This window comes from Salvelinus sp. IW2-2015, unplaced genomic scaffold (genome assembly GCF_002910315.2).
Source record: "Salvelinus sp. IW2-2015 unplaced genomic scaffold, ASM291031v2 Un_scaffold1396, whole genome shotgun sequence".
In the NCBI taxonomy this organism is placed as follows: Eukaryota; Metazoa; Chordata; class Actinopteri; order Salmoniformes; family Salmonidae; genus Salvelinus; species Salvelinus sp. IW2-2015.
In genome coordinates, this window is record NW_019942881.1 from 155,041 (window position 1) to 178,479 (window position 23,439).

The 23,439-nt window shown below is 43.7% G+C and overlaps 3 protein-coding genes across 11 annotated transcripts in view; 1 reads left to right on the forward strand and 2 right to left on the reverse strand.

Annotated features, from left to right (window-relative positions):
- The first annotated feature begins 205 nt into the window (after positions 1-205).
- On the forward strand, positions 206-4,331 carry LOC112070699 (uncharacterized). 2 transcript variants are annotated; one of them, XM_024138135.2, is made up of 8 exons: positions 206-847; positions 942-1,051; positions 1,131-1,234; positions 1,367-1,541; positions 1,665-1,782; positions 1,968-2,047; positions 2,326-2,414; positions 2,556-4,331. In XM_024138135.2, the coding sequence occupies exons 1-8, from the start codon at positions 302-304 to the stop codon at positions 3,356-3,358; spliced, it is 2,025 nt and encodes a 674-aa protein (XP_023993903.1). In that variant the 5' UTR covers positions 206-301; the 3' UTR covers positions 3,359-4,331. The 2 variants fall into 2 exon arrangements, with proteins under 2 accessions (XP_023993903.1, XP_023993904.1); XM_024138136.1 differs by lacking the exons at positions 206-847; positions 1,131-1,234 and having other exon boundaries at positions 966-1,051.
- A 385-nt stretch (positions 4,332-4,716) lies between these two features.
- Positions 4,717-9,025, reverse strand: LOC112070694 (CD276 antigen-like). The gene is made up of 3 exons (XM_070439074.1): positions 8,956-9,025; positions 5,219-5,566; positions 4,717-5,049 (listed from the first exon to the last, which is right to left on the reverse strand). Exons 1-3 carry the CDS (start codon positions 9,023-9,025, stop codon positions 4,757-4,759), a joined length of 711 nt encoding a protein of 236 aa, XP_070295175.1. The 3' UTR covers positions 4,717-4,756.
- Positions 9,026-10,008: 983 nt separating this feature from the next.
- The window catches only part of LOC112070701 (NHS-like protein 3), a 50,681-nt gene continuing 37,250 nt past the window's right edge, over positions 10,009-23,439 (reverse strand). For 5 of the 8 annotated variants that reach the window (XM_024138138.2, XM_024138139.2, XM_070439080.1 and 2 more), the window contains 6 exons: positions 16,528-16,668; positions 16,355-16,398; positions 16,058-16,214; positions 15,753-15,866; positions 12,205-15,594; positions 10,009-12,101 (listed from right to left, as the gene is read on the reverse strand). In XM_024138138.2, coding sequence (XP_023993906.1) covers positions 12,034-12,101; positions 12,205-15,594; positions 15,753-15,866; positions 16,058-16,214; positions 16,355-16,398; positions 16,528-16,668 — 3,914 coding nt within the window. In that variant the 3' untranslated portion in view covers positions 10,009-12,033. Of the gene's footprint in view, positions 12,102-12,204; positions 15,595-15,752; positions 15,867-16,057; positions 16,215-16,354; positions 16,399-16,527; positions 16,669-17,753; positions 21,865-23,439 lie in introns of those variants that run through there. The other 3 variants (XM_070439081.1, XM_070439079.1, XM_024138144.2) reach the window with 2 other exon arrangements.

Here is a 23,439-nt window from a genome sequence, read left to right on the forward strand (position 1 = left end):
GACCCCACATCCAATACCTAAAAGATGCTTCCTTCCTTCCATCATTCATTCCAATAATCACTGACCTCACATGACTGGATTGGTTTAATGGAACTCATACTTTCAGGTACAATCGTGTTAGATCAGTGATTGGGCATTTATCAAGGAAGGAAGGAAGGACTCAAGCAAGGGTGTATTTCTTACATAATGGAACATGGTCCCAGTTCAGCCTACCTAATGACAAATCACCTCAAGCTGTGTTCGGTATAGAGGACACGCGTGTCTACAGAAAGGTGGAAAACGAAACATCACATTTCTTGCGATGAAAATAAAGTGGTGGTTCTGTATTTTATGGAGAGTATTTTCACTTAGTATTGCAATATCTACATCGGGTATTTATGGGTCTCCATCTGTTTCACGTCCAGTTGGCAGGAGAAAAATCCTCAAACTGGGCACATCACAAGGCGTTGGTGACTTGCTTACAGCCCACCTATCATCCACAGCAAACAGAAAATCAAGCCCGAGGATTAACTCTCACAGTATCTCATTCAGGACACCCCAACTCACACAAGAACTCAAACCAGCGCCTGCAAGGATATATTCCTCTCCACCACCCCAGACCCAGCGCCCTATGCTTCTCGATAAGCCTGTACCAAAGTCTCAACGTGACTTTGCTCCGCTCCCGGACGTTTCGGTTACGTGTTCCAGTGGTGACTTCGTGGTCCGGGTCAAACGGGATTTTTATGGTTTTGATGCCGACACCGATGAGTTGACGCTGGGAAGCACCTGCAAGAGTAACGGTGTTCTCATGCCTTATGGTGACTTGCTCTTCTCTTATCCATTGGTGGAGTGTGATGGCAAACGGCAGGTAAGATTGTTTAAGGTGATTAAACTGATAGTCTTGTTGGAGTTAACTTTCTTGCTTGTATGAAATTATAACGTTTGAATCTCATCACTAACAGATGCCACCGGGTTATCTCATCTATACATTTGTGCTCCATTACACGCCTCTGACCCGGTTCCCACGCAGAGCGCATCGCTTTAACGTGCAGGTCGAGTGCCGGTTTCAAAGGTTAGTCGCCTCATAATTTAATGATGCAGCTATATTGTGGATATCACTATAAACCGATAAACCATCTCCTTCTGCACAGGTATCATCATGTCTATCAGCTGGTGGTGCGCCCTACATGGGAAACACCCACCGTGCTTAAAAAGTTAAAGGGGCGCGTTAACTTCCGAATCCAGCTGATGGACGGTGAGGATAATGTTGTGGATGGTTATGGGTGGTTCAAGATTGAATTGATTTTTATAATCACTTTTAATGCAGACCAGTTGTGACATGTTTTACATATTCAGCAATATGTGTGTTTTGTTTCATGTCTTTTAGATACATGGGCCATGCCAGCCAAGTCCCAGGTGTACATGCTGGGACAGACCATTAATATCCAGGTTTCTACACTTCACCTACCCCATGGAGGAAAGCTTTTCATCAACCACTGCTATGCCACAACATCTAAAGACTCCAAGACATCCCTCAAGTTCACTGTCATTGACAACTTTGGGTATGTACGCATGGAGAACAGAGATTCCTTTTGGGTTGCACCTGATAAGGACTTGGTTAGGAGGAATATAAACCTACACATTACGCTGACCTGAGTGCAAACTCATTGTTCTCTGATCCACAGCTGCATGCTGGAGAGCCAGAAGAACCCTGGTGGCTCTCAGTTTGTCTCCCCCAGGACTGATGACACCCTCCGGTTCTTCCTCAGTGCCTTCCAGTTCACCTCTGACCCAGACAAACCGGTGAGTATGGGAGACTTGTACCCTATCACTGAATCTCAATCACTGGACTTTTCTGTTGCATGTATGCAAATTAATAGGGCTGTTTATTGTAAAGAAGCAAACAAATTGCGGCCTTTGAGCAATAAAATAATTGACATAAATTTTTCAATTTCCTGTATCAGAGTTCATCTTTTCATCTCCTCTAGGTCTTCCTTCACTGTAAACTGCATGTGACATCAGAGGAAACCGGCCCCATGCACAAGTCTTGCACCTACCGAGAGAACAGGTATGCTGGTACGATTAAGATGTTGCACTGTGGGAAATGTAGTCTGCTCTTGAACTTCCTTCCTCCTTGCACTTAAGACCTTTACACCCTTAACACTTGCCTTTTTGTACTGACTTTGCTGATGGCTGCTTTGAGAAAAGTTTTACTTACTATGTCTGAGATGTGGTTGTCGTCGTACCAAGCAATCTTAAGATGAATACATTAACTGCAAATCACTCTGGATAAGAGCGTTTGCTAAATTACAAATATAAGTAGTCTCTTTGATTCCCCTTCTGTAGGTGGAAAGCTGTCATGGGAGAGGATTCCATCTGTGACTGCTGTGACTCCAAATGTGTGACACCGAAACCCAGAAGATCCATGGTGGAGGGTAAGTGACTCAACCTAACAACCCATAATCACTGGTTTGGGTATACAGCACTGACATCTCCCTTGTGCTCAAATAGGCCATGGTGATGAGGCCTCCAGTAGTGATGACACTTCTAACCCTGTTGATTTCCATATCCTGTAGGGTTTGCCAGCAGCGGGCCTCTACTGCTCTTAGATCAGCCATCCGCACCAAAGGGTGGTTTCCCACCAGTCAGTCCCTCACTAGTTGAAGACGTTGTCTGGTTTGAGACCAAAATGGATGAGTTTGACAACCCAGATGATCTACTGGAAACCATTGATGTGGAGAAGTATCGTGATAAGGAAGAGCAGAGTTATACTCGTTCCACGGAGAAGGAGAGGCAACATATAGAGGAGGATGAATCAGTGCCTTTGGAGGGTGAGGAGTCAGAGGTGGTTCAGACTGTGTTTAGAAAGGGGGAGATATTTGAGGGTACACAGGGGTCAGGTGTGAGGGATTCAGAGTTGATAAGGGGAGAGGGGTCAGGGTTTAGAGCTGAGGGGACAGGGTTGCGACTAGAGTTTCCATGGGAGAGGGCAGAGTTGAGAGAGAGGAATCCATGGGAAAGTAAGGGATCAGTGTTGACCGAGGAGGAGGGCTCCATTGAAAGGCAATGGATGCATCCACAGGAGGAGTCCTCCCTGGGATCAGGGATGGGGGGAAAGTCTGTATCACAGGAAGAGGTGGTTTCACAGTCCATGAAGGAATGGGGATTTGGGGTGGGGGAGGAGCAGCCACTTGTGATTCCTGAGGATGAGGGGAAGGAAGGAAGAGTGGAGTCTGGGGAAACAGATGAGGATGACAAGAAGTTTCCACTCTTCTCTGAGACTGGTGAGGAGATCATTAGTGATTATGACGGGCTGGTAGAGTCCGGGATTGATGGTGGGAAAGACTTGCCCAGGGTTTGGCATTTCAAGTGGCGATGAGGTCAGTGACTGAGACCATACAGTGATTCATTCTAATCTTAACCATAGACTTCTACTACGGTACACCACTGACACAGTTGAAATAAAAACATTGAAATAAAAGTCAATGCAACTCTTAATTTCTTAATCACCAGATGGAATGGGAAGTCTATCTACAACATTTGTTTTACTTTGACTTAAACATTTGAGGAAGTAAGCTTTTCAGCCAAAATTACAAATCCTTTCCTTGTCTTTATCTCAAAGCAGGAAATGCACATAACGGTAGGTGAAGAATACTGATAAGGTAATGACATCAATAGGCCCACTGTTTTCCCAGTCAGACATTAAATTAARAAATTGGCCCCACAATGTTTGTACATACTACATGATTTAGTAAGTGCAACCTATTTTCTGAGCATGCTAACTAGTAATTTTAAAATGTAAACATGGGATAACAAACCAACCACTGGTATCTAAGCAGTCCCCACAATATCTCCACTAAGTGTGTCATAAGTGTTATAAAGGAAGTTCATGTTTGTTTCCCTGTCACACTGACTGAGAAGCTTTGGTTGAAAATGTTCCAGATCACACCCACTGCATTGCCTCACCTTGATTAAACTGACTGGTACAGAAAGCTATGGGTGATCTTTTTTATATTCCATTAACATGACATGGAGACAGTCTGAAAAGTGAGTAATACAATTACTGTATTCTCAGTATATCATGACCTATGTAGTGTAAATCTATTGTTCATCCACTAAGGCAGATAAACTCATAAATTAACATGATTTTGATACTTTAATATATTTTTGATCTTTTTTGTGTGACTTTTAGCATGATCTCAATGCCACTGTTACTGCTCTACCAGCAGTTCCAGTACAACCACAATGCTCATTATAGTCAGTGAAACTTGGTGTTTTTCATTGTTTCAACAGCATCCATTGTTTCATGGATTAGCTGTTTTTTGTCTCTGATAAATAAACAAAACAATAAATATTGGCACATTTTGGTATCTGAGAACTTAAGTACCACCCAAATGTACATGGTAAACTATAAAGTAATATGGCAGTAACTTCCTGGGAAAATACTCTGGGCAGCATTGCAAACAGTTTGTCAAAAATCATAGACTTCATTCATGATATATTCTTACATTTATATTTTCCACTGGCCCACAGCATGTTTTTCTCAGTGCTGATATTAATAGTACAAACAGCAATACAAATGTCACTATAGGAACAAGAATCGTCCATCTTTTTCTGTTGTCTTCAGAAATTCTCCACTGACCTCTCGTTTGCTGGGAAGAAAATGTTTGAACATTGTGATTATACTGTACGTCTTAACTGAACTTTATATTTCTCTCTGTCTCAACATTCGTGCAGTAGAGGCAATGTRAAGGGTTTTTCAAATCCAGGATATTGTCTATTTACCTGAGTGAAGTGTGATCGCTCTTCTGATCTCCTGTCTCAGGTCCTTGTTCTTCAGGATGAAAGTGAAGGTCTTGTTGACTGGTCCCTGTAGGGTCAGTGTACTGAAGACAGAGTATAGTCCATGTGTGTCCTCTAAAAGATGTATGACTGTTTTATTAGTGACATCTTCACCGCTGTCATCCAGCCACTGCACCGAGGGTCGGGGGTACCCTCCCTGTGAGGTCAAGACTAGCTCCACATCGCTTGGAGATGCTGTGAAGTCCAGGTGTGGCTCTGGGTAGTATGCTGAAATAGAGGTCATGGACACAGTTTAATGGCATGAAAGAATATAAAGTATCTCAGTAAGCATTTTACATCACAAGGAACCCAAATTAGTGTGACAAGACCAGTGCTTTTCTAGGACATCATTCATTTTCAGTCCACAAAGTGGAAAATGTTTAATACGCTATCACACCTGCTAATTTCAGGGGAAAGGTCTTCTTCTGACTGCCCAGCACTGTGCTCACAGAGCAGGTATAGTCTCCTTTGTCCCCCAGGTTGGTATGGTCCAGCCTGAGAGAGGCATTACCCCTCTTCATCTCTGAGTGGTACAGGCTTGTTCTGTTGGCATAATGTCTGCTCTGTCTGTCCAGTTGGTCCTGACCGTAGTAGAAGCTGTGGATCACCTCCAGCCCWCTCTGCCACGTAATCACACTGCTGGCCAGGTCCCAGACCTTTCCCACAGGAAAACTGCAGTCTAGTACCACATGTTGCCCCACGATGGAAAGCTGGGGTTCACTGGGAACCTTGATCTCAAATTCAACTATAGACAGACAGGGACACAGACAGTCTCTCTACCCCATCTAAGATATCATGATTACAGTGACACTTTTGATCAGATACACATTACTCCTTACATTTAAGTAGTTACCATTGACAGTAAAAGAAGAGTACCATAGAAATGTGTTTTACCAGAATAAGATCCCTTGAAGAAAATAATTGAAACAGAACATAATTGAGTGACCCAGGATTTCCAACTTATGACAGAGTTTACTGTATTCAATCAATATTTGTCAAATTCAAGTAAGTCCTTCAATGAATTAGCTGCAGTCCAGGCACTGGTGTCTTGCAATGTATTTTGAAAATGAAAGAACTACTGATCTTCTCAATTTACTGTACTTAATCTCACTGTGACTCTGCCCATGTCTGACACTGGCTCCATGACACTCAGGCACATAGCAGGCAGTAGTTTGTATGACTTGTCTATTAAGTTATCATTGTAAATCCAGATCCATTCTGTTTTGATCATATAAAGGAATTTTGTTTTTAMCCCCCAACAGAGATTCACATGAATCCATTCCAATCCCTTATTTCTCAAGGAAGCCCTTCTGCAGATGCTCATGTCTGAGCATGTTTCCTTTTTTACAGCCTCTGATAGGAGAGTTTCGTAACAATAAACCTCTGACCTTGTTACTCAACAGAGAGCTTTAGCCCACTAAATCAGGGATGGTCAATTGGCGACTTGTGGGCCACACCCCTTTCGTAGGCCCACGGACCAATAAAAAAATACATCATAGTATATACATTACCGTGAAAATGTTTGGGGTCACTTAGAAATGTCCTTGTTTTTTTAAAGAAAAGCAAAAAAATGTGTCCATTAAAATAACATCAAATTGATCAGAAATACAGTGTAGACATTTTTTATGTTGTAAATGACTATTGTAGCTGAAAATGGCTGATTTTTAATGGAATATCTACACTGGCTTACAGAGGCCCATTATCAGCAACCATCACTCCTGTGTTTCAATGGCACGTTGTGTTAGCTAATCCAAGTTTATCATTTTAAAAGGCTAATTGATCATTAGAAAACCCTTTTGCAATTATGTTAGCACAGCTGAAAACTGTTCTGATTTAAAGAAGCAATAAAACTGGCCTTTAGACTAGTTGAGTATCTGGAGGTTCGATTACAGGTTCAAAATGGCCAGAAACAAAGAACTTCTGAAAGTCGTCAGTCTATTCAAATAAACTGAGCAAAAAAAAGAAACGTCACTTTTTCAGGACCCTGTCTTTCAGACAATTCATAAAAATCCAAATAACTTCACAGATCTTCATTGTAAAGGGTTTAAACACTGTTTCCCATTCTTGTTCAATGAACCATGAACAATTAATGAACATGCACCTGTGGAACGGTCGTTAAGACACTAACAGCTTGCAGACGGTAGGCAATTAAGGTCACAGTTATGAGAACTTAGGACACTAAAGAGGCCTTTCTACTGACTCTGAAAGACACAAAAAGAAAGATGCCCAGGGTCCCTGCTCATCTGTGTGAACGTGCCTTAGGCATACTGCAAGGAGGCATGAGGACTGCAGATGTGACCAGGGCAATAAATTGATATGTCCATACTGTGAGACGCCTAAGACAGCGCTACAGGGAGACAGGACGGACAGCTGATCATCCTCGCAGTGGCAGACCACGTGTAACAACACCTGCACAGGATCGGTACATCTGAACTTCACACCTGCGGGACAGGTACAGGATGGCAACTGTCAGGATTTGGCCACGATTGTTCTGGTTTTGGCCACTAGATACCCCCATTGTGCTTTTTTGACCCTTTTGTTTTCCCTTGTTTCCAGTTATTATTTGCACCTGTGCCTCGTTTCCCTTGAATGTATTTAAACCCTTAGTTTTCCTCAGTTCTTTGCTCTGTGTTTGAATGTTAGCACCCAGCCCTAGCGATGCTGTGAACATTTGTTGCTCCAGTTGGACTCTCTTGTGGTACTCTGTTTTTGTTCTCGTTTATTTATTTTTGATTATCTTTTGAGGCTTTTRCCTGCTGTACCTACCACCTTGTGGATTTACCTTTTTACTTGGAGGGTTACCTTTTTTCTCTTGGAATTACTTTTGACGTTGTGGATTTATATTTTTGCCTGAAGAACTTTCCTTTTTACTTTATTAAAACACCGTCTCAAGTACTGCTGTGTCTTCCTCATCTTCTGGGTTCTGCCGACTATTAGTGGCTCAGTTTGCTAAGTGACTGTTTCTCACACCGGAGACCCGAGTTCGTAACCGGGTCCTGACAGGCAACAACAACTGCCCGAGCTACACAAGGAACGTACAATCCCCCCATCAGTGCTCAGACTGTCTGCAATAGGCTGAGAGAGGCTGGACTGAGGGCTTGTAGGCCTGTTGTAAGGCAGGTCCTCACCAGACATCACCGGCAACAACGTCGCCTATGGGCACAAACCCACCGTCGCTGGACCAGACAGGACTGGCAAAAAGTGCTCTTCACTGACGAGTCGCGGTTTTGTCTCACCAGGGGTGATGATCAGATTCACGTTTATTGTCGAAGGAATGAGCGTTACACCGAGGCCTGTACTCTGGAGCGGGATCGATTTGGAGGTGGAGGTCCATCATGGTTGGGGCGGTGTGTCACAGCATCATCGGACTGAGCTTGTCAGCAGGCAATCTCAACGCTGTGCGTTACAGGGAAACCTCTCCTCCCTCATGTGGTACCCTTCCTGCAGGCTCATCCTGACATGACCCTCCAGCATGACAATGCCACCAGTCATACTGCTCATTCTGTGCGTGATTTCCTGCAAGACATGAATGTCAGTGTCTTTGCCATGGCCAGCGAGGAGCCCGGATCTCAATCCCATTTAGCATGTCTGGACCTGTTGGATCGGAGGGTGAGGGCTAGGCCATTCCCCAAAATACCGGAACTTGCAGGTGCCTTGATGGAAGAGTGGGTAACATCTCACAGTAACAACTGAAGAACTGGGAAATCTGGTGCAGTCCATGAGGAGGAGATGCACTGCAGTTACTAATGCAGCTGGTGGCCACACCAAATACTGACTGTACGTCTCAGTTGTTGAATCTTGTTATGTTCATACAAATATTTACACATGCTAAGTTTGCTGAAAGTAAACGCAGTTGACAGTGAGAGGACGTTTCTTTTTTTGCTGAGTTTAGTACCGTAAAACACCAGTCTCAACGTCAACAGTGAAGAGGCGACTCCGGGATGCTGGCCTTCTAGGCAAAGTTCCTCTGTCCAGTGTCTGTTCTTTTTCCCATCTTAATCTTTTCTTTTTATTGGCCAGTCTGAGATATGGCTTTTTCTTTGCAACTCTGCCTAGAAGGCCAGCATCCTGGAGTCGCCTCTTCACTGTTGATGTTGAGACTGGTGTTCACTAAAGTTAAGATATCGTTGTCACCGGCAAACTTCAGTAATAAGGATGTCTTCTGAGTGCCAGATACTGTGCCCACAAAGCAGGTGTCCTGCATCTTCTAGGGTGATACTGTATGTTTCATCCTGAGAGAGGTTATTCCKCTTTTCTTTCTTAGAAAGGTACAGGCTTGTTCTGTTGGTCTTGGCTGTGGTAGAAACTGTGGACAATCTTATCGTCTATTCTCCAGTCAGTCAGGGAAGCTGCTGTCTAGGACTACATKTTCACCATGGATGGCAAGCTTGGACACACTGGGAACAGAGATCTGAAACCAGTGGAGCCTGCTGAGGGGAGGACGGCTCATAATGGCTGGAAACCATGTGTTTGATACCATTCCACTAATTCCGCTCCAGCCATTACCACAAGCTCGTCCTCCCCAATTAAGGTATCACCAACCTCCTGCAGTAAACGTATCTACAGACACAGGAACAAAAACAGTTTAACTAACCACTCTGGATAGTGGTAAATTCAGCACACACTTAATGTTTGAGAAAGACTGTGGGTTTTAACTGGTAAACAATGTATTATTTATTACCTAAAGTCATATGGTAAATCATTGGCACTACTGATGTTAACCCATAACAAAGTAACATAATACTGTATATCTCAAATTCAACGATAGCGACAGGGACACAGACAGTCTTACTCTTACATCAATGTAGTTAGTCACCATTGATAGTAAAACCAGGAGTACCATAGAAGTGAGTCTTACCAGAAAAGGAAGTCTTAAATCAGTGGTTCCCAAACTGTTTTGCAGGATGATATTTTTTGTGCATTTTTACAATGTCATTATATAGTATTATCTATTTTTTTGTCTCTAGAACCCATACTCAAATCTACATTCAGTAATGTTTTGAGGGTTTTATTAATACATTTTCTATACTTATTCTATGGTCTGGGTATGTTTTCACCACTCAACCATTTATGCTGGGTCACGACTCAACAGACACTTAAATTGTTGGGTCACGAAGCAAAACATTTGAGAACCACTGTCTTAAATAACTGGAGAGAAACAAAAAATCCTTTGAGTGATTCARGATGTCCAGTTCATGACAGAGTTGACTTTATTCAACCAGCAATGCTACACAATAAAACAAGTCCTTCAGTGAATCAGCAGCAGTCCAGGCACTGGTGTTTTACAGTTTATGCTGAGGAATGAATGACCTACTGATACTCTATGCACTTACTGTAACTCTTTGTTACTGACTCCGCCTAGCCCTGGCTTCCCTCTCGATGAGGTGAAAGCCTGTGACAAGCTAGAGTCCGCCAAATGACACACAACGTCAGTGACACAAGGACGTTGCCAAATAAACTTTGAAGTTATTCTATGACCTGCTTATTCATTTGTCATTGTAAATCAAGATCCACCCCAATTCATATTAAGGCATTTAGTTAAGCCCCAACAGAGATCCATCCGCTCACATAAATTCAATCCCTTATTCCCCATGGATTCTCTCAGACATGCCCTCTAATAAGAGTTTATATAGCAGCTCAGCAACCATAATACAATAAACATCTGGTTTAAAATAACAGATTATTTTGTTACCTCTGTCAAGGTTTGACACATTACCCAGGAGACAGAATAAACAAACATTCAAATATAAACAATATATTATGTAAAATCTAAATAATAACAATATTAAAATATGCATTACATATCTATTTTATAATTAGTCTAAATTATGACTGTCAACAACAGATGTGTCTAAGATGGACACTGGAAAACCAGACGTGTGTGTGAATGTGAAGTTTCAACATCCTGATAAGACGGAAAAGGTACAAACCTGTTGGAAACCTGAGAGCAGGAAGTGTGTGTGTGTGTCACATAAATGGATCTAACTGACTGATAAAATATTGACAGAACTTTTCTCAAAATGTTTCAGAAGCAGGGTAGAAATAATGATATGGCTAAATTCATTCATTGTGAATAAATCAATTTATTCGGTTATATTGAAATAAGTGAAACTATACTTAATCATTTATCATTGAAATCACTTTGAACAGTATTTAGTACTTCCAAAGCAGATTTCATTCAGTTGAGGAATATCCCAATTTCTGGACAATTTAGCAACATAAATGCAATGTATAATATAGCTCCTATCTGGTTGAAAGGAAATGTATCTAAATCTGAGGGACAAGTAATACCTATTTGCCCCAATACTCCTAGTGAAAGACTGAGATTTGATTTACACACAAGGTGAGCTTCCAGTACAAGTCTATGAACATTCATATCAACAACAGAGAAACAAAACATGAACATGTGAATTGGGATTCTCAGCATGAATATGATTCTCATCCTCAGAACAATTGACATCATCCAGTTCTGATGACATCATTTTAGTTGCAAGGAAGATAAGGAKATATGATGACATCAGATGACTTCATAAAATATTGACATATATTGAAACGTAGAACAAAACAAAAAAACWAAATAATTATTTTTTCTCCCAAAATGTAATGGAAGATGTCTACAGGAAAAGGATCTTAGGTAAATAATGTTTCATGCAAAAACATGAAGGATGAAATGGGAACTTAACACAATTTAATAGTGCATGATCTTATAATGAATGATATGAATATATAAAAATACAACATTCTGGTATATAATCCAGACAAGTGGATTATAAAACTCATTGTTTTGTGTACCAAACAGCAGTAGCTGTWACATTCCATAGTTGACACTAGAGGGCAACCTAGACTTGTACCTAGACCAGCATGCTGTCCATGGCTGTCTATTGTTAATCAGACCAGTAAGAAGTCCTTCTGGCAAAGAAAAATACTCTAAAATAGAAAAATAGTATTAGAGAAATTAAAGACCAACACCATTTTCATATAAACTCAAAGGATTGTTTTTGTTGTTGTTGAGAGGGCAACATTTAGCTATGTCCTGTTGCCTTGTCTTCAGAAGACTCTGTAGTTCTCATCCACTCACCCCTTGATCCATCTCTCTCCCTCTTGCAGATTGTGATTGACATATGCTGTTTGACACATTGGGTCTTCTCAATTTACAGGTAAAAGTCAGTCTGTCTTTGTGAATGATTAGTCCTTGCCAAGTGGCAGTGTTGCTCATGTGGATGATGATGGTGGTGACACTTCAAAACTAACTGCTGTCCCGTTTGGAGCCTCTGGAGCACCTTTGACAGGAGAGAAAGATAAGTCAGATCAGATCAACATGAATGGACAATAGCTGTAACAAAGGAGGCAAGTATGGTTGTGTCAGAATCACAGATCCCTTACCCTCAGTGTTGTCTGCTGGCTGTGCTTCCTGTCCCGCAGTTTGCACATGCTCAGTCTCCACACTGGGCTCTGCATCTGTCACCTTAAGCCTGGGTTTCCTTGCCACAGGTGGTGGCACCTTGACTGCCACCTCCTTCTGTGTTTCTGTGGACTTGGCTGGATTGGACATAGATGAAAGCTCAGCCACCAGGTTCTTTGTGAGATTTGCCTGGACCTCAGGGGTTGAGAGGGTCTCTATGACAACCTTCTTTGTGCTCTTGGCGAAGATGAAACTGGCGGTAGATGAGGGGATGAAACTGGCGGTAGATGAGGGGAACTTGAGACCTGTTGGTGAAGTTGGGGAGTGCAGGCTGAGATGAGAGGGAGGCCCCTCTTTACTTCTGGTCTCTGTCCTCAAGCGAATGGCCTCCTGCATCCTCATGGTGGCTGAGGCAGGAGGAGACTTACTTGTAGGAGAGGTGACAGTAGATGACTTTGAGGGTAAATTAACAATGCTGGGCTGGAACTTGGTTGTGGTTGGGGCTGAGGTTAGGGCTGCCTCTGGGACAGTGGCTGAGGTTAGGGCTGCCTCTGGGACAGTGGCTGTGGAAAGTTGTGAGACAACAGTAGTAGGTGGGGATGTGACAGTGGGAGGGGGAGCTGTCATGATCAGAGACCTTCGAATAGGCTTCTGGGGAGCCTCCCCGTTACTGGGTTGTTTGGCCCTCAAAGTGACCTCTGTATGGTTTTGTCCCTGACTCTGGTCCTTTTTCAGACCCTGGTTACCATTATTGACAGACCTCAGCTTGACCATCTGCAGAAGGGAGGGGGTGACCACAGGAGTGGGGGCCTCCTCTGGGGGAGTGGGAGAACTCTTGCTGAGGGACGTCTCTTGGTTCTGGCACTCAGTGATCCCTGGACTGGGTTGCGGTATTCCCTGGGGTACAGATGAAACTTCTTGAGGTGCAGGTCGGGCAGGGTTTGGAGCACCCACTGTCCCCTCTGAAACAGGGGGCACAGGTTCTGTCATAACCCCCTCCTCACAACCACTGGGTGGTGGGGGAAGAGGGAGGTCAAGCTCATCGCCAGGGGTGGCCAAGTCCATGGGAGGTGGGGGAGGAGGCCAGAAGGATTCCTCAGTGGGGTAGACTAGTGGGAGCTCTGGAGCGGGTGTAGAATCTGAGGGGACCCCAAGTATGGTCACTGGCGTGGTCTGTTTGGAAGGGGGAAGGGGAGGATAGTGTGCTGGGGGAGGAGAAGGAGATGGCGAGACGCGTGCTAGAGCAGGGCTAAGCATAGACAACGTGTCCATTTTAAGTTGAGATTCAGTCCTTTTCTCTGTAGCAGGAGTCTGTATTTCTGGCTTTACTTTTCCTAGGCCCCTTCCTGGAGCGACTGAGGCGTTCACTGACTTTTCATTTACCAACCGACTTGCCTGGACCTTCTCTAGTTTACCTATCATCTGACTAACCTTGACCTTCTCTGGTTCAACCACCAACTGACTTCCTTGTACCCTCTCTTGTTCAACTTTCTGTGCCACTTCACTATTCCTTTTCATACCTTCAGAAGGCTCTATTTGAGTCGGTCCTTTATCTCCCACTTCTATAACCACTGAACTCAACCCATCTTTTTCCTGGACCTTTGGACTCTCCTGACCCCTTCCTGACACAGATGTTAGTGCTGTTGGATTACCGGTCTGCTCTTTAGACAGAGGCTCAGTGACCCTCTCTAGCACACCTCCTMCCTCCTGCTCTGGTGCAGACTCCTCACCTCTCCTCTCAGGTGACACATTCTTAACAGAAGCCTCTCTTGATGTGGAAGGAGACTGCATCTGCTGTCGTCGATCCTTTGGGTTCTTTCGCACCACCGTATCCGTGTTGTTGGGGGCRGGGGGACCTAGCAGCAGTTCAAAAGTGCGCTTGTTGTGTGCCCATACCTCCGGGGGAGGAGGAGAGGGGGCACACACTTTGGGTGGGGGAGGGATGTTGAACAGCTCTCTGAGTGCCATGACTGAAGGTGAGGAAGTTACAGTGTCGACTGGAGGGGATGGACGAGGCGTCTTACTGTTGTCAGAGGCCTGTGGCTGAATAACAGGTGATGGGGATGGTGCCTTGGGGAAAATGCTTGCTAATTTGGCCAGGATGCCCCTCTTGTTTCCTGGGGATGAGTTATGGGTCTGTTCGGAGGGGAGGGTGGGCATGCCACCTGGGCTGGGGTAGCCGCTYGAGGGGGAAACAGTCTTCTTCAGGATGTTTTCCTGGGGGGTCTGTTTCTGGGGAGAGAAGCCAGTCGAGCCTGGCTGCTCATTTCTCTCCTCTTCCCTGGCTGCCTGCTGTCGGGTGTTAAAGGAGGTGGTGGTCACAGAGCCCGAGGACTCATCCAGAGAGCTGGTGTCTGCTGTGTATCCAGGGCTACTTTTGTTACTGGAGGGCATGGGAGAAGAGCCGGTCTCCCCAGCACTGACAGCCTTAGCCTCCCCACCACGGACTGGGCTGCTTTGGGGAAGGGCAGCCACCCTGATGTCAGTCAGGTCCCGCGAGCGCCGCTTCATCTTGTCCTTGTGTAAGGAGTAGGAGCGGCTGGGTGGGGCCGGTGCCCTCTTGGACTTCATCACAGATAGGCTCCGGATGAAGGGCCCCTCCTGTTTGCCATCATCCCCTCTGGCTTTCCCCTTGCCTTTGATGGTTGAGGTCCTGGAGGCCTTACTGACAGAGGAGTGGATACTCTCTCTGTCCAGGGCCATTTCCCTGGATGAGCCCTCCCCATCCCCCCCCTGTCTGGTGGTGCTGTTGGAGGAGACGGTGGAGGAGTCAGACACCAGGGTCTCAGAGGACTCAGAGTGGCTCCATCCAGAGCTGTCAGAGAAGTGTGGTGGGTTGTATTGGGAGGTGGAGGACCTGGCAGAGGCGCGGGAGGAGGCTCTGGAGGAGGCAGGGCTGGCCAGCAGCAGTCTGCTCTTACTGACGGTACGGACACTGCTCCGGCTGCGGTTATGGCTAATCTCCACCACGTCGATGGAGGGTGGCAGCACGGCATTGGGGATGATCTTAGACATGTAGGTGGCCTGGGGGGACATGGACATGACGGGGCTGGGGGGATGGTGCAGCAGGCCGGACGCCGTGGTCATCCAGGGGACGGCCAGGGAATTGGGCCTCTTCAGGCCGCACAGCTGGGGGCCCATGCGCTGGAGGAGAGCCAGGTCATCCGTGTGACCGGCCCGGGAGGGGAACTTCTGAACCTGGTCCTCACTGACGGGCTGCAGGCCTTTTACAGACTGGAGATATATCCTCACCCCCTCTTGGGAATCAGCTAGGTGAGGCCCATCGATGGTGTGGATGTCCAGGCTCTCCCCGTTATGGAGCCCGTCCTCGTCTATAACCTGCCGAGCTGCCCATGATGCTCTATCCAGCCCTTTAGTGAGGAACAACAGGACAAATCAGAATAAACAGCTACACAAGCAAATACAAGCACAGAAGCTTTTATTAAGGGTGAAATTATCCACAGGTATCTTCACAATGGTCTATTTTGACATTTCAATTAATTTAGAGCATAAATAATGAGTAGCGTACCCAGTTCCCTCTGGATGTGTTGTGGTATCCCCATAACTGTGGTTCTCCTGTGTCTCCTCCTGGCCTTGGCCTTCTCTGGCTTCTTCTCGGACTTCAGGGGCCTGAAGGTTGATGCTGGGGGAACGAGACAAAAAGCAAGAGAAATATTAGGTCAAAATTAACAAAAACCAACAACAGCCGCTTTCACTCCAGTGTTTACTCTAAAACACATTGAAGACAAAGAAAATCAAACAATCACTGGTCGGAAAAGGTTTTATAGTGGTTCCAGTATGAATTGTTTTCTGGTTATGGTCATGTCATGTTACCTTGGCGGGTCAGTCCTGYCCGTGAGGACTGTGTGGAGACAGCGGAGCGCGTTGAGACCTGGGACATGGTGTCTAGTATAGTGCTGTCTGACAAAGAGCCTCTCCTCTCTCTGTAACTGTCACTCTCAGTCTCGTCAGGCTGCCGGGTCACTGTCGACTGTAGAAATCACAGAAAATTCCAAAGTAAATGATTAGTATACACTTAATTAAAGCAGCTGTGAATGGTGAATTTATGACGGGACAATGTTAAGTGATTTGATGTAGCACCGTGGATGAAATGTAGAATGGGAAACTTACAGCGATGCTTTGGTCATCCTGGTAATCCACCCCATTATTTGTTTCTGAAATAAAGGTCAAAATATTTCAAATACAGTACCACACAGCAACTTCACCTAAAGCATTAACCTTATCAGGGGTAGGTGTTGGAGTAAGTGTGAGTATTTGGAGGGATTTGGAGGGGGCTTTAGTACCTTCTTGCTGCTGAAGTTTGAGTCCCTCCTGGGCCTCAGTGTGCAGGTCCTCCAGGTATTTGGGCCGGCTGCCCTCGATGAACACATTCTCCTGGATGTGTGAAGGGACGTGAGTCCCCTCATCCTCCTGCTTTGGGACTGCTGGGAGGAGAAAGAGATAGAATGTGAGTGGATATATAATCCAAAATAAAGAAACGTGTAAACAAATGCACAATATATTTGACAAAACTACATTGCACCAAGATAATTTGATATTATATCCACAAAAAGAGGAATGTGAACTGATATAAATCTCTTCTCATCAATCCGGTTCCAAAACAAGTCATCTAATGTTTATATAGATCACTATAAAATGGCTGCTATGTGCAATAAAAATCAAGAGTTGATAAATTGGCCTCAACATTCAAATGGTGTTCATCAACTACAAGTCCCAGCAGGCTTCATTGACATAACCAGCCAGTATATTCCCCAAACAGTCCTACTCTCATATAATACAGAGTAGCAGTGTCATGGGGTTATCATGAGGACAGTAGCAGGATAGTGTCCCTTGAGGACAGCAGTCCTGAACAGATCTAGGATCAGTGAGGTGATAACCAGTTAAGTAATGCAGAGAGTGTGGGGCAGCCGTGGCCATGTGGTAAGCCTGCAATCTTTAGTTAATCAAAGCTGCTGTATATTTAGCCATGTTCTGTACATGTTCTGTGGGGCTAGGAAGACCATGCTGGAATTAGTCCTGTCGACCATGTGCTCCGAGCGATCCCTGCTATAAAGCACCATCTCTGGCTGTTCACCCTGGAAATACACCCTCTTTGACCACTTTTAATTMTATCCTCCTAACAATAACAAGTTCACACAAACTGTAAATTCAGTCAGAATGATTGATGACAAGCTCTCAGTGACAGAGTCACCAAAAAACATTTAGACAACATTTTAACATCATAAGGGGAGATAGTTTAGAATGGCTCTTCAGGGCTTGCCATGCCTCTGTATCACACCAATAGCAAACAGTTTGACACATATTATGACAACAGGTATTCACTAATGAATTCACTCTAACTCATATCAATTGAACCAGTTAACTCACCCTGCCCGTATCTACTYAAGAAGGAACATTCGCTTGACCATAAAACTTCAAGAAAATAATTCAAGGTATGTAGCATAAATGAAAACCCTGTCTGAGAATGTCCAGGACTCAACCCGTGTACTTAACCTATACTGTAACTCACCTTTCCTCTTGAAAAGCAAAGGCACTGGCAGACAAACATTCTGAGTCAAAAGCACCACCATGGCTACTGAGATACCATGGTAATATAATCCCCCTAAATTTAGAAAAACAGATCTTATCCTTAGAGAAATGACAGGAATTCAAAACTATCCCAGTGAGTAGAACTAAAAATGCAYGGTAGATCAACATCCAATACAGACAAAATAATTCAGTGAACTGGGTAGAAAAGATCTTGCTTGATGTTGTTATTATTCCCCAATTCTAGTAGTTCCACTTCCATCACTAGACAATGAGAGCTCAGACACTAATCCCAGCAGCCTAATTCTGCCCATCCCTCACGCAAACACCCCCCTCCTCATACCCCAGGATCCCACTGCTCCTTGTTTGTGAACATGCTGACCCTGGATTGGTCAGAACGTGATTATGACACCGACCATGCTGGGATCAGACACACACAAAGGGAAAGAGGAAAAGTGGTTAGACAGTTGAAGCTCTTATCTGCTTGAAGCAGCCATTTATCATACTGACTAGCTACTGTGCCATTTCTGAAAACTACTCTGGTCTAACTGACAGAGGAGATGAGGAGATCTAGTAATCCTTGAAGAACGAGTTCCCTTTGAAGTCTGACCACAAGGTGGAGAAAAGGAGCTAGAAACGATGAAGGTTTTAGTTATCAAACAAGATCAATCCTGTTGGGAGAGAATACACAATAGAATAAATGTTACACAATGAAATGATGTACCTAATTACTTCTATCTATCAACACGGTCAATGGGATCTAACTGGACTGAAGTAATAAACTGAATACATCATTCCCTGCGATTTACTGCTGGCAAGAATTATGTGGAGAGYCTAATATCTCTTACTACTTTACATCCCTTTAGCAAATCTGCAACTGACGCTCCTTACTTCCCATGGGGCATGTCTGAAGATGTGTACTACTGTAATGTACAAACTTCAATCTCAACCTGGGAAAATGGTCTATTTACCTCCTTGTGCAGTGAGCAAACATGACAAGGAATGTATAACATCTGAGCAAACAGAAAACATTTCCATGTTATCATCATGCTGTATGACTCAGACCTTCACACAGTGCTCCAGGTATTTCACCAGGATGAATGGAACTTTCTTAGGCAACATGAATCACGTGGACCATCAGTGGCTGTCTGTGCTCTACCAGCATATTTTGCATAGATTGGTTGTTTGATTATGATTATAGCAACAAGACATTGTCATTCATGGATAASCGAGAAATGAGCCCTCTGTAGACCGGGACAAAATAGGAACAAGAGGAGGAAATTGAAAAATGTAAGTACAGCCATGATCACTAATAGATTTACAATATAAATACACCAGTGAAACACAGATAGGAAATAGTAATACCATAAACACACAGACAGACACAGCATTTGGAGGGGGTCTGATGATGTCCCACAGCCTTTTGTTTGTTCCTATTGTAATTCAGTTCATATTAAATCACAGTAGTAACCCATCTGTCACTGGAGTCTAATAGAACACCAGTAGGATTTAAGAGGGAGGCTGATCCTGTGAGCCCCCAAACTGATGTTTACTCCAGGGATTTCAGTGCCAATACCCAATCTAATATGTATGATACCCAACAGCTTAATGCTCTGACATCAAAGATCAGCTTACAGACTCAATGAAATACAAATAACATGTGAGATTGTGTGATATTATGAATGTACACTACATTTGACACATAATTTAATGTAGAGAACAATGCTGAGCATTTAGCTATGTCCCTTTGCATTACAGTTACAGCTCTAGTCCATAATGCAAACTAATGGTACAGTGCCTTCAAAAATAATTCACACCCCTGGACTTTTTCCACATTTTGTTGTGTTACAGTCTGAATTTTAAATGGATTAAATGTAGATTTTGTGTCACTYGCCTACACATAATCCCCCATAATGTAAAAGTGGAATTATGTTTTTAGAAAGATTTTGAAATGAATTACAAATTGAAAGCTGAAACGTCTTGAGTCAATAAGTATTCAACCCCTTTGGTATGCTAAGCCTAAATAAGTTCAGGAGTAAAAGTGAGCTGAAGTCACATAATAAGTTGCATGGACTCACTCTGTGTGCAATAAGTGTTGAACATGATTTGTGAATGACTACCTCATCTCTGTACCCCACGCATACAATTATCTGTAAGGTCCCTCAGTGGAGCAGTGAATTTCAAAAGACAAATTCAACCAAAGACCAGCTAGGTGTTCCAATGTCTCGCAAAGAAGGGCCCCTTATTGGTAAATGCTTCTACAAAGTATTGACTCAGTGGTGTGAATATTTATATAAATGAGATATTTCTGTATTTCATTATCAATACATTTGCTAACATTTCTAAAAACATGTTTTCACTCATTATGGGGTATGGTAAGTAGGTGGGAAAAAAATATAATAATATTTCATCCATTTTGAATTCAGGCAGTAACACAACAAAATGTGGAATAAGTCAACTGGTACGAATACTTTCTGAAGGCTAGGTATTAGTCTTTCAGGAATTAAGTCAATGACATGATTATTCAACCAGTAACAGAGTCTATTTAATGAGTCAGATTAGGCGAGAGGGAAATCATCAGAATGAGTTCTCGCCTGTTACCCAGGATCTAGCAGTTATCAAAGTGGCGCTGATACATTCTGACACAGGTAGACTTCATATGGTGCACACAAACACAGCTGACTCTGCCCTAACATGCCTCTCTGTGTTTTGAGAAAGCAATGGACAGACAGACAGACATTCTTTGTTGCTGTGAGTGTTCCATCTGCTGCTGTCTGCCAGCTCCTACAGACTTTTAACCTCTTAAATGTAATGTCCCCATATTTGGGGACCTTATTAGATTGTTTTATTCAATTCAGTCTGCTATGAGAACGGTAGCCCCTATCTYCAAAAGCAGGGTGTCTGCGGAAAGCTGAGTATCTTGGCTATTGATGTATGCCTTAAAACCTTTGGTGTGACTTACTACCATATTTGGCCATACGAATATATAAGAGCAGGCCGAGCCGAGGACCTCATTTCAAGATGGCTACAACCTAAATTCCGGTTAGAGTTGTGGAGAGTAAACAAAATAAAGACGGAATACGTCGATTCACACCGAAAGCCGGGACTCCACAGATCATGATGATGCATAACATGCTGACCAGACRGGACACGTCGCGTGCGTCGCAAAATAAATTTAGAAATCCGTGTTATTCAATTATTGCACCCACACTGCTAGCGCACGTCAACGAGTGTCTACGTTACCAAGGGCTAAAATAGAAGTCATTCCTATTTCTGACGCAGATCGCTCTGCAAGTCCTGCCTCTCCCATCTCCTCGTTGGTTTATAGAAGCAGGTACCCATCTCCTCATTGGTTATATTGGTTATACCCACGTGGGTGATTGAAAGACGAACTGTTTTGCCGGTTGTCGTGGTAATACTATGAAAGTTTAGATGCGATCACCATATGAGTTCAACGATGAAAAAGCCTGCGAGGATAGATGACTACAAACGATTCGGTTGGCCGTTTTATGTGTGGATTAATTTGTCGGAGTAGAGGACCTTGTGCAGTTCAGGTAAAATAACAACTCAAAGTTTATATCCCAGGACAAATTAGCTAGCAACAGCAAGCTAGCTAAATAGGACAAATTAGCTAGCAAGTGCAAGCTAACTAGCTAAATTGCCATACATGTTTAATGCTTTTCGACCTGTCCCCAAATTAATGTCATTGGTTCAGAGTTTGTTTTGATATTTTAACCTGCGTGTCTTGAAACTCGCGTTGGTGTGGGGGGACAAAATACATTTATGCACAATAGCGCACGCGCGCAGCCGGTTTGGGTTCCGTGTTATTTGTCTGCCTGTGACCTACTGTTATTTGATCACCAGCCCCAAGAGTCAAAATGTTTATTTTACACGTTTTCACCAAACAGCTACAAAAAAATATTACACCTTTATTTAACCAGGTAGGCGAGGTTGAGAACATGTTCTCATTTACAACTGCGACCTGGCCAAGGAAAAGCAAAGCAGTGCGACACAGACAGCAACACAGAGTTACACATGGAATAAACAAACGTACAGTCAATAACACATAGAAAAAGTCTATATACAGTGTGTGCAAATGGCGTGAGGAGGTAAGGCAATAAATAGGCCATAGTTGCGAAGTAATTACAATTTAGCAAATTAACACTGGAGTGATAGATGTTCAGATGATGATGTGGAAGTATATACTAGTGGCAAAGAGCGAAAAAGTAAATAAAAACAATATGGGGATGAGGTAAGTTGATAGGATGGGCTATTTACAGATGGGCTGTGTACAGATGCAGCGATTGGTAAGCTGCTCAGATAGCTGATGCTTAAAGTTAGTGAAGAGATATAAGTCTCCAACTTCAGCGATTTTTGCAATTCGTTCCAGTCATTGGCAGCAGAGAACTGGAAGGAAAGGTGGCCAAAGGGGTGTTGGCTTTGGGGATGACCAGTGAGATATACTTGCTGAAGCGCGTGCTACGGGTGGGTGTTGTTATGGTGACCAGTGAGCTGAGATAAGGCGGAGCTTTACCTAGCAAAGACTTATAGATGACCTGGAGCCAGTGGGTCTGGCGACGAATATGTAGCGAGGACCAGCCGACGAGAGCCTACAGGTTGCAGTGGTGGGTGGTATATGGGGCTTTGATGACAAAACGGATGGCACTGTGATAGACTGCATCCCGTTTTCTGAGTAGAATGTTGGAGGCTATTTTGTAAATGACATCGCCGAAGTCGAGGATCGGTAGGATAGTCAGTTTTACGAGGGTATGTTGTGCAGCGTGAGTGAAGGAGGTTTTGTTGCGAAATAGAAGCCGACTCTAGATTTAATTTTGGATTGGAGATGTTTAATGTGAGTCTGGAAGGAGAGTTCACAGTCTAACCAGACACCTAGGTATTTTTAGTTGTCCACATATTCTAGTCAGACTGTCCAGAGTAGTCATGCTAGTCGGGCGGGCGGGTGGGGCAGCGATCGGTTTGAAAAGCATGCATTTAGTTTTACTAGCATTTAAGAGCAGTTGGAGATCTTACAAGGTAAGCTTCAATTTGGTCTGTGTTTGAGCTATAGCTACATGGGGGTTATGAAATGAATCCTTAGGTTGGTAGGAACAAATCTAGCTTATTACCAATGTTATCTGATGATGTATGACTTAATGGCAACATCGAACGTCCCCCAAGTGACTATATATCTTTGCACATCAAAAATATGACGATGCCCACTTACGCGCCGTAGGCATCCATTACACAGGGGATTGGCTACTATGGCACCTTGACAGTCTTGTAGCCTATGAGATAAGCTTTCCAGGGATATGCAGTTGACTTGGGTGGAACAAAGCAAGGCCTAGAACATTTAATGCGTAATGCGAACTATTGCTACCTGACTCAGAGACGAGACGCACCGAACACGCTACATTGTAAACATATTTCATTGCTTTAGCATAAAAATTGCTTCTCAAGGGGGGAAAATATTCGTAAAACTAAGAATATTGAACAGGAAGCTAAAAAAAAAGGCAGCTATGAATAAGTATACCGACATAGAAGCTTTGATTAAAWTACTGGTCGGATTCGGATCATGGCAGAGATTTGGGAAAACAAGTATTTGACACGGCCGATGAAGATTGCTTTCTAGAAGGTTTGGATCCACTTTTAGARCTGTAAGTAAATTATTT

What these genes read in the sequence shown, in the direction of transcription:
- LOC112070699 (XM_024138135.2), top strand. Translation starts at nt 302, where the DNA reads ATGAAAATAAAGTGGTGGTTCTGTATTTTATGGAGAGTATTTTCACTT. An exon ending in GTCGAGTGCCGGTTTCAAAG is followed by an intron (nt 1,052 to 1,130) that starts GTTAGTCGCCTC and finishes CCTTCTGCACAG; the next exon opens with GTATCATCATGTCTATCAGC. An exon ending in ACTGTCATTGACAACTTTGG is followed by an intron (nt 1,542 to 1,664) that starts GTATGTACGCAT and finishes TCTGATCCACAG; the next exon opens with CTGCATGCTGGAGAGCCAGA.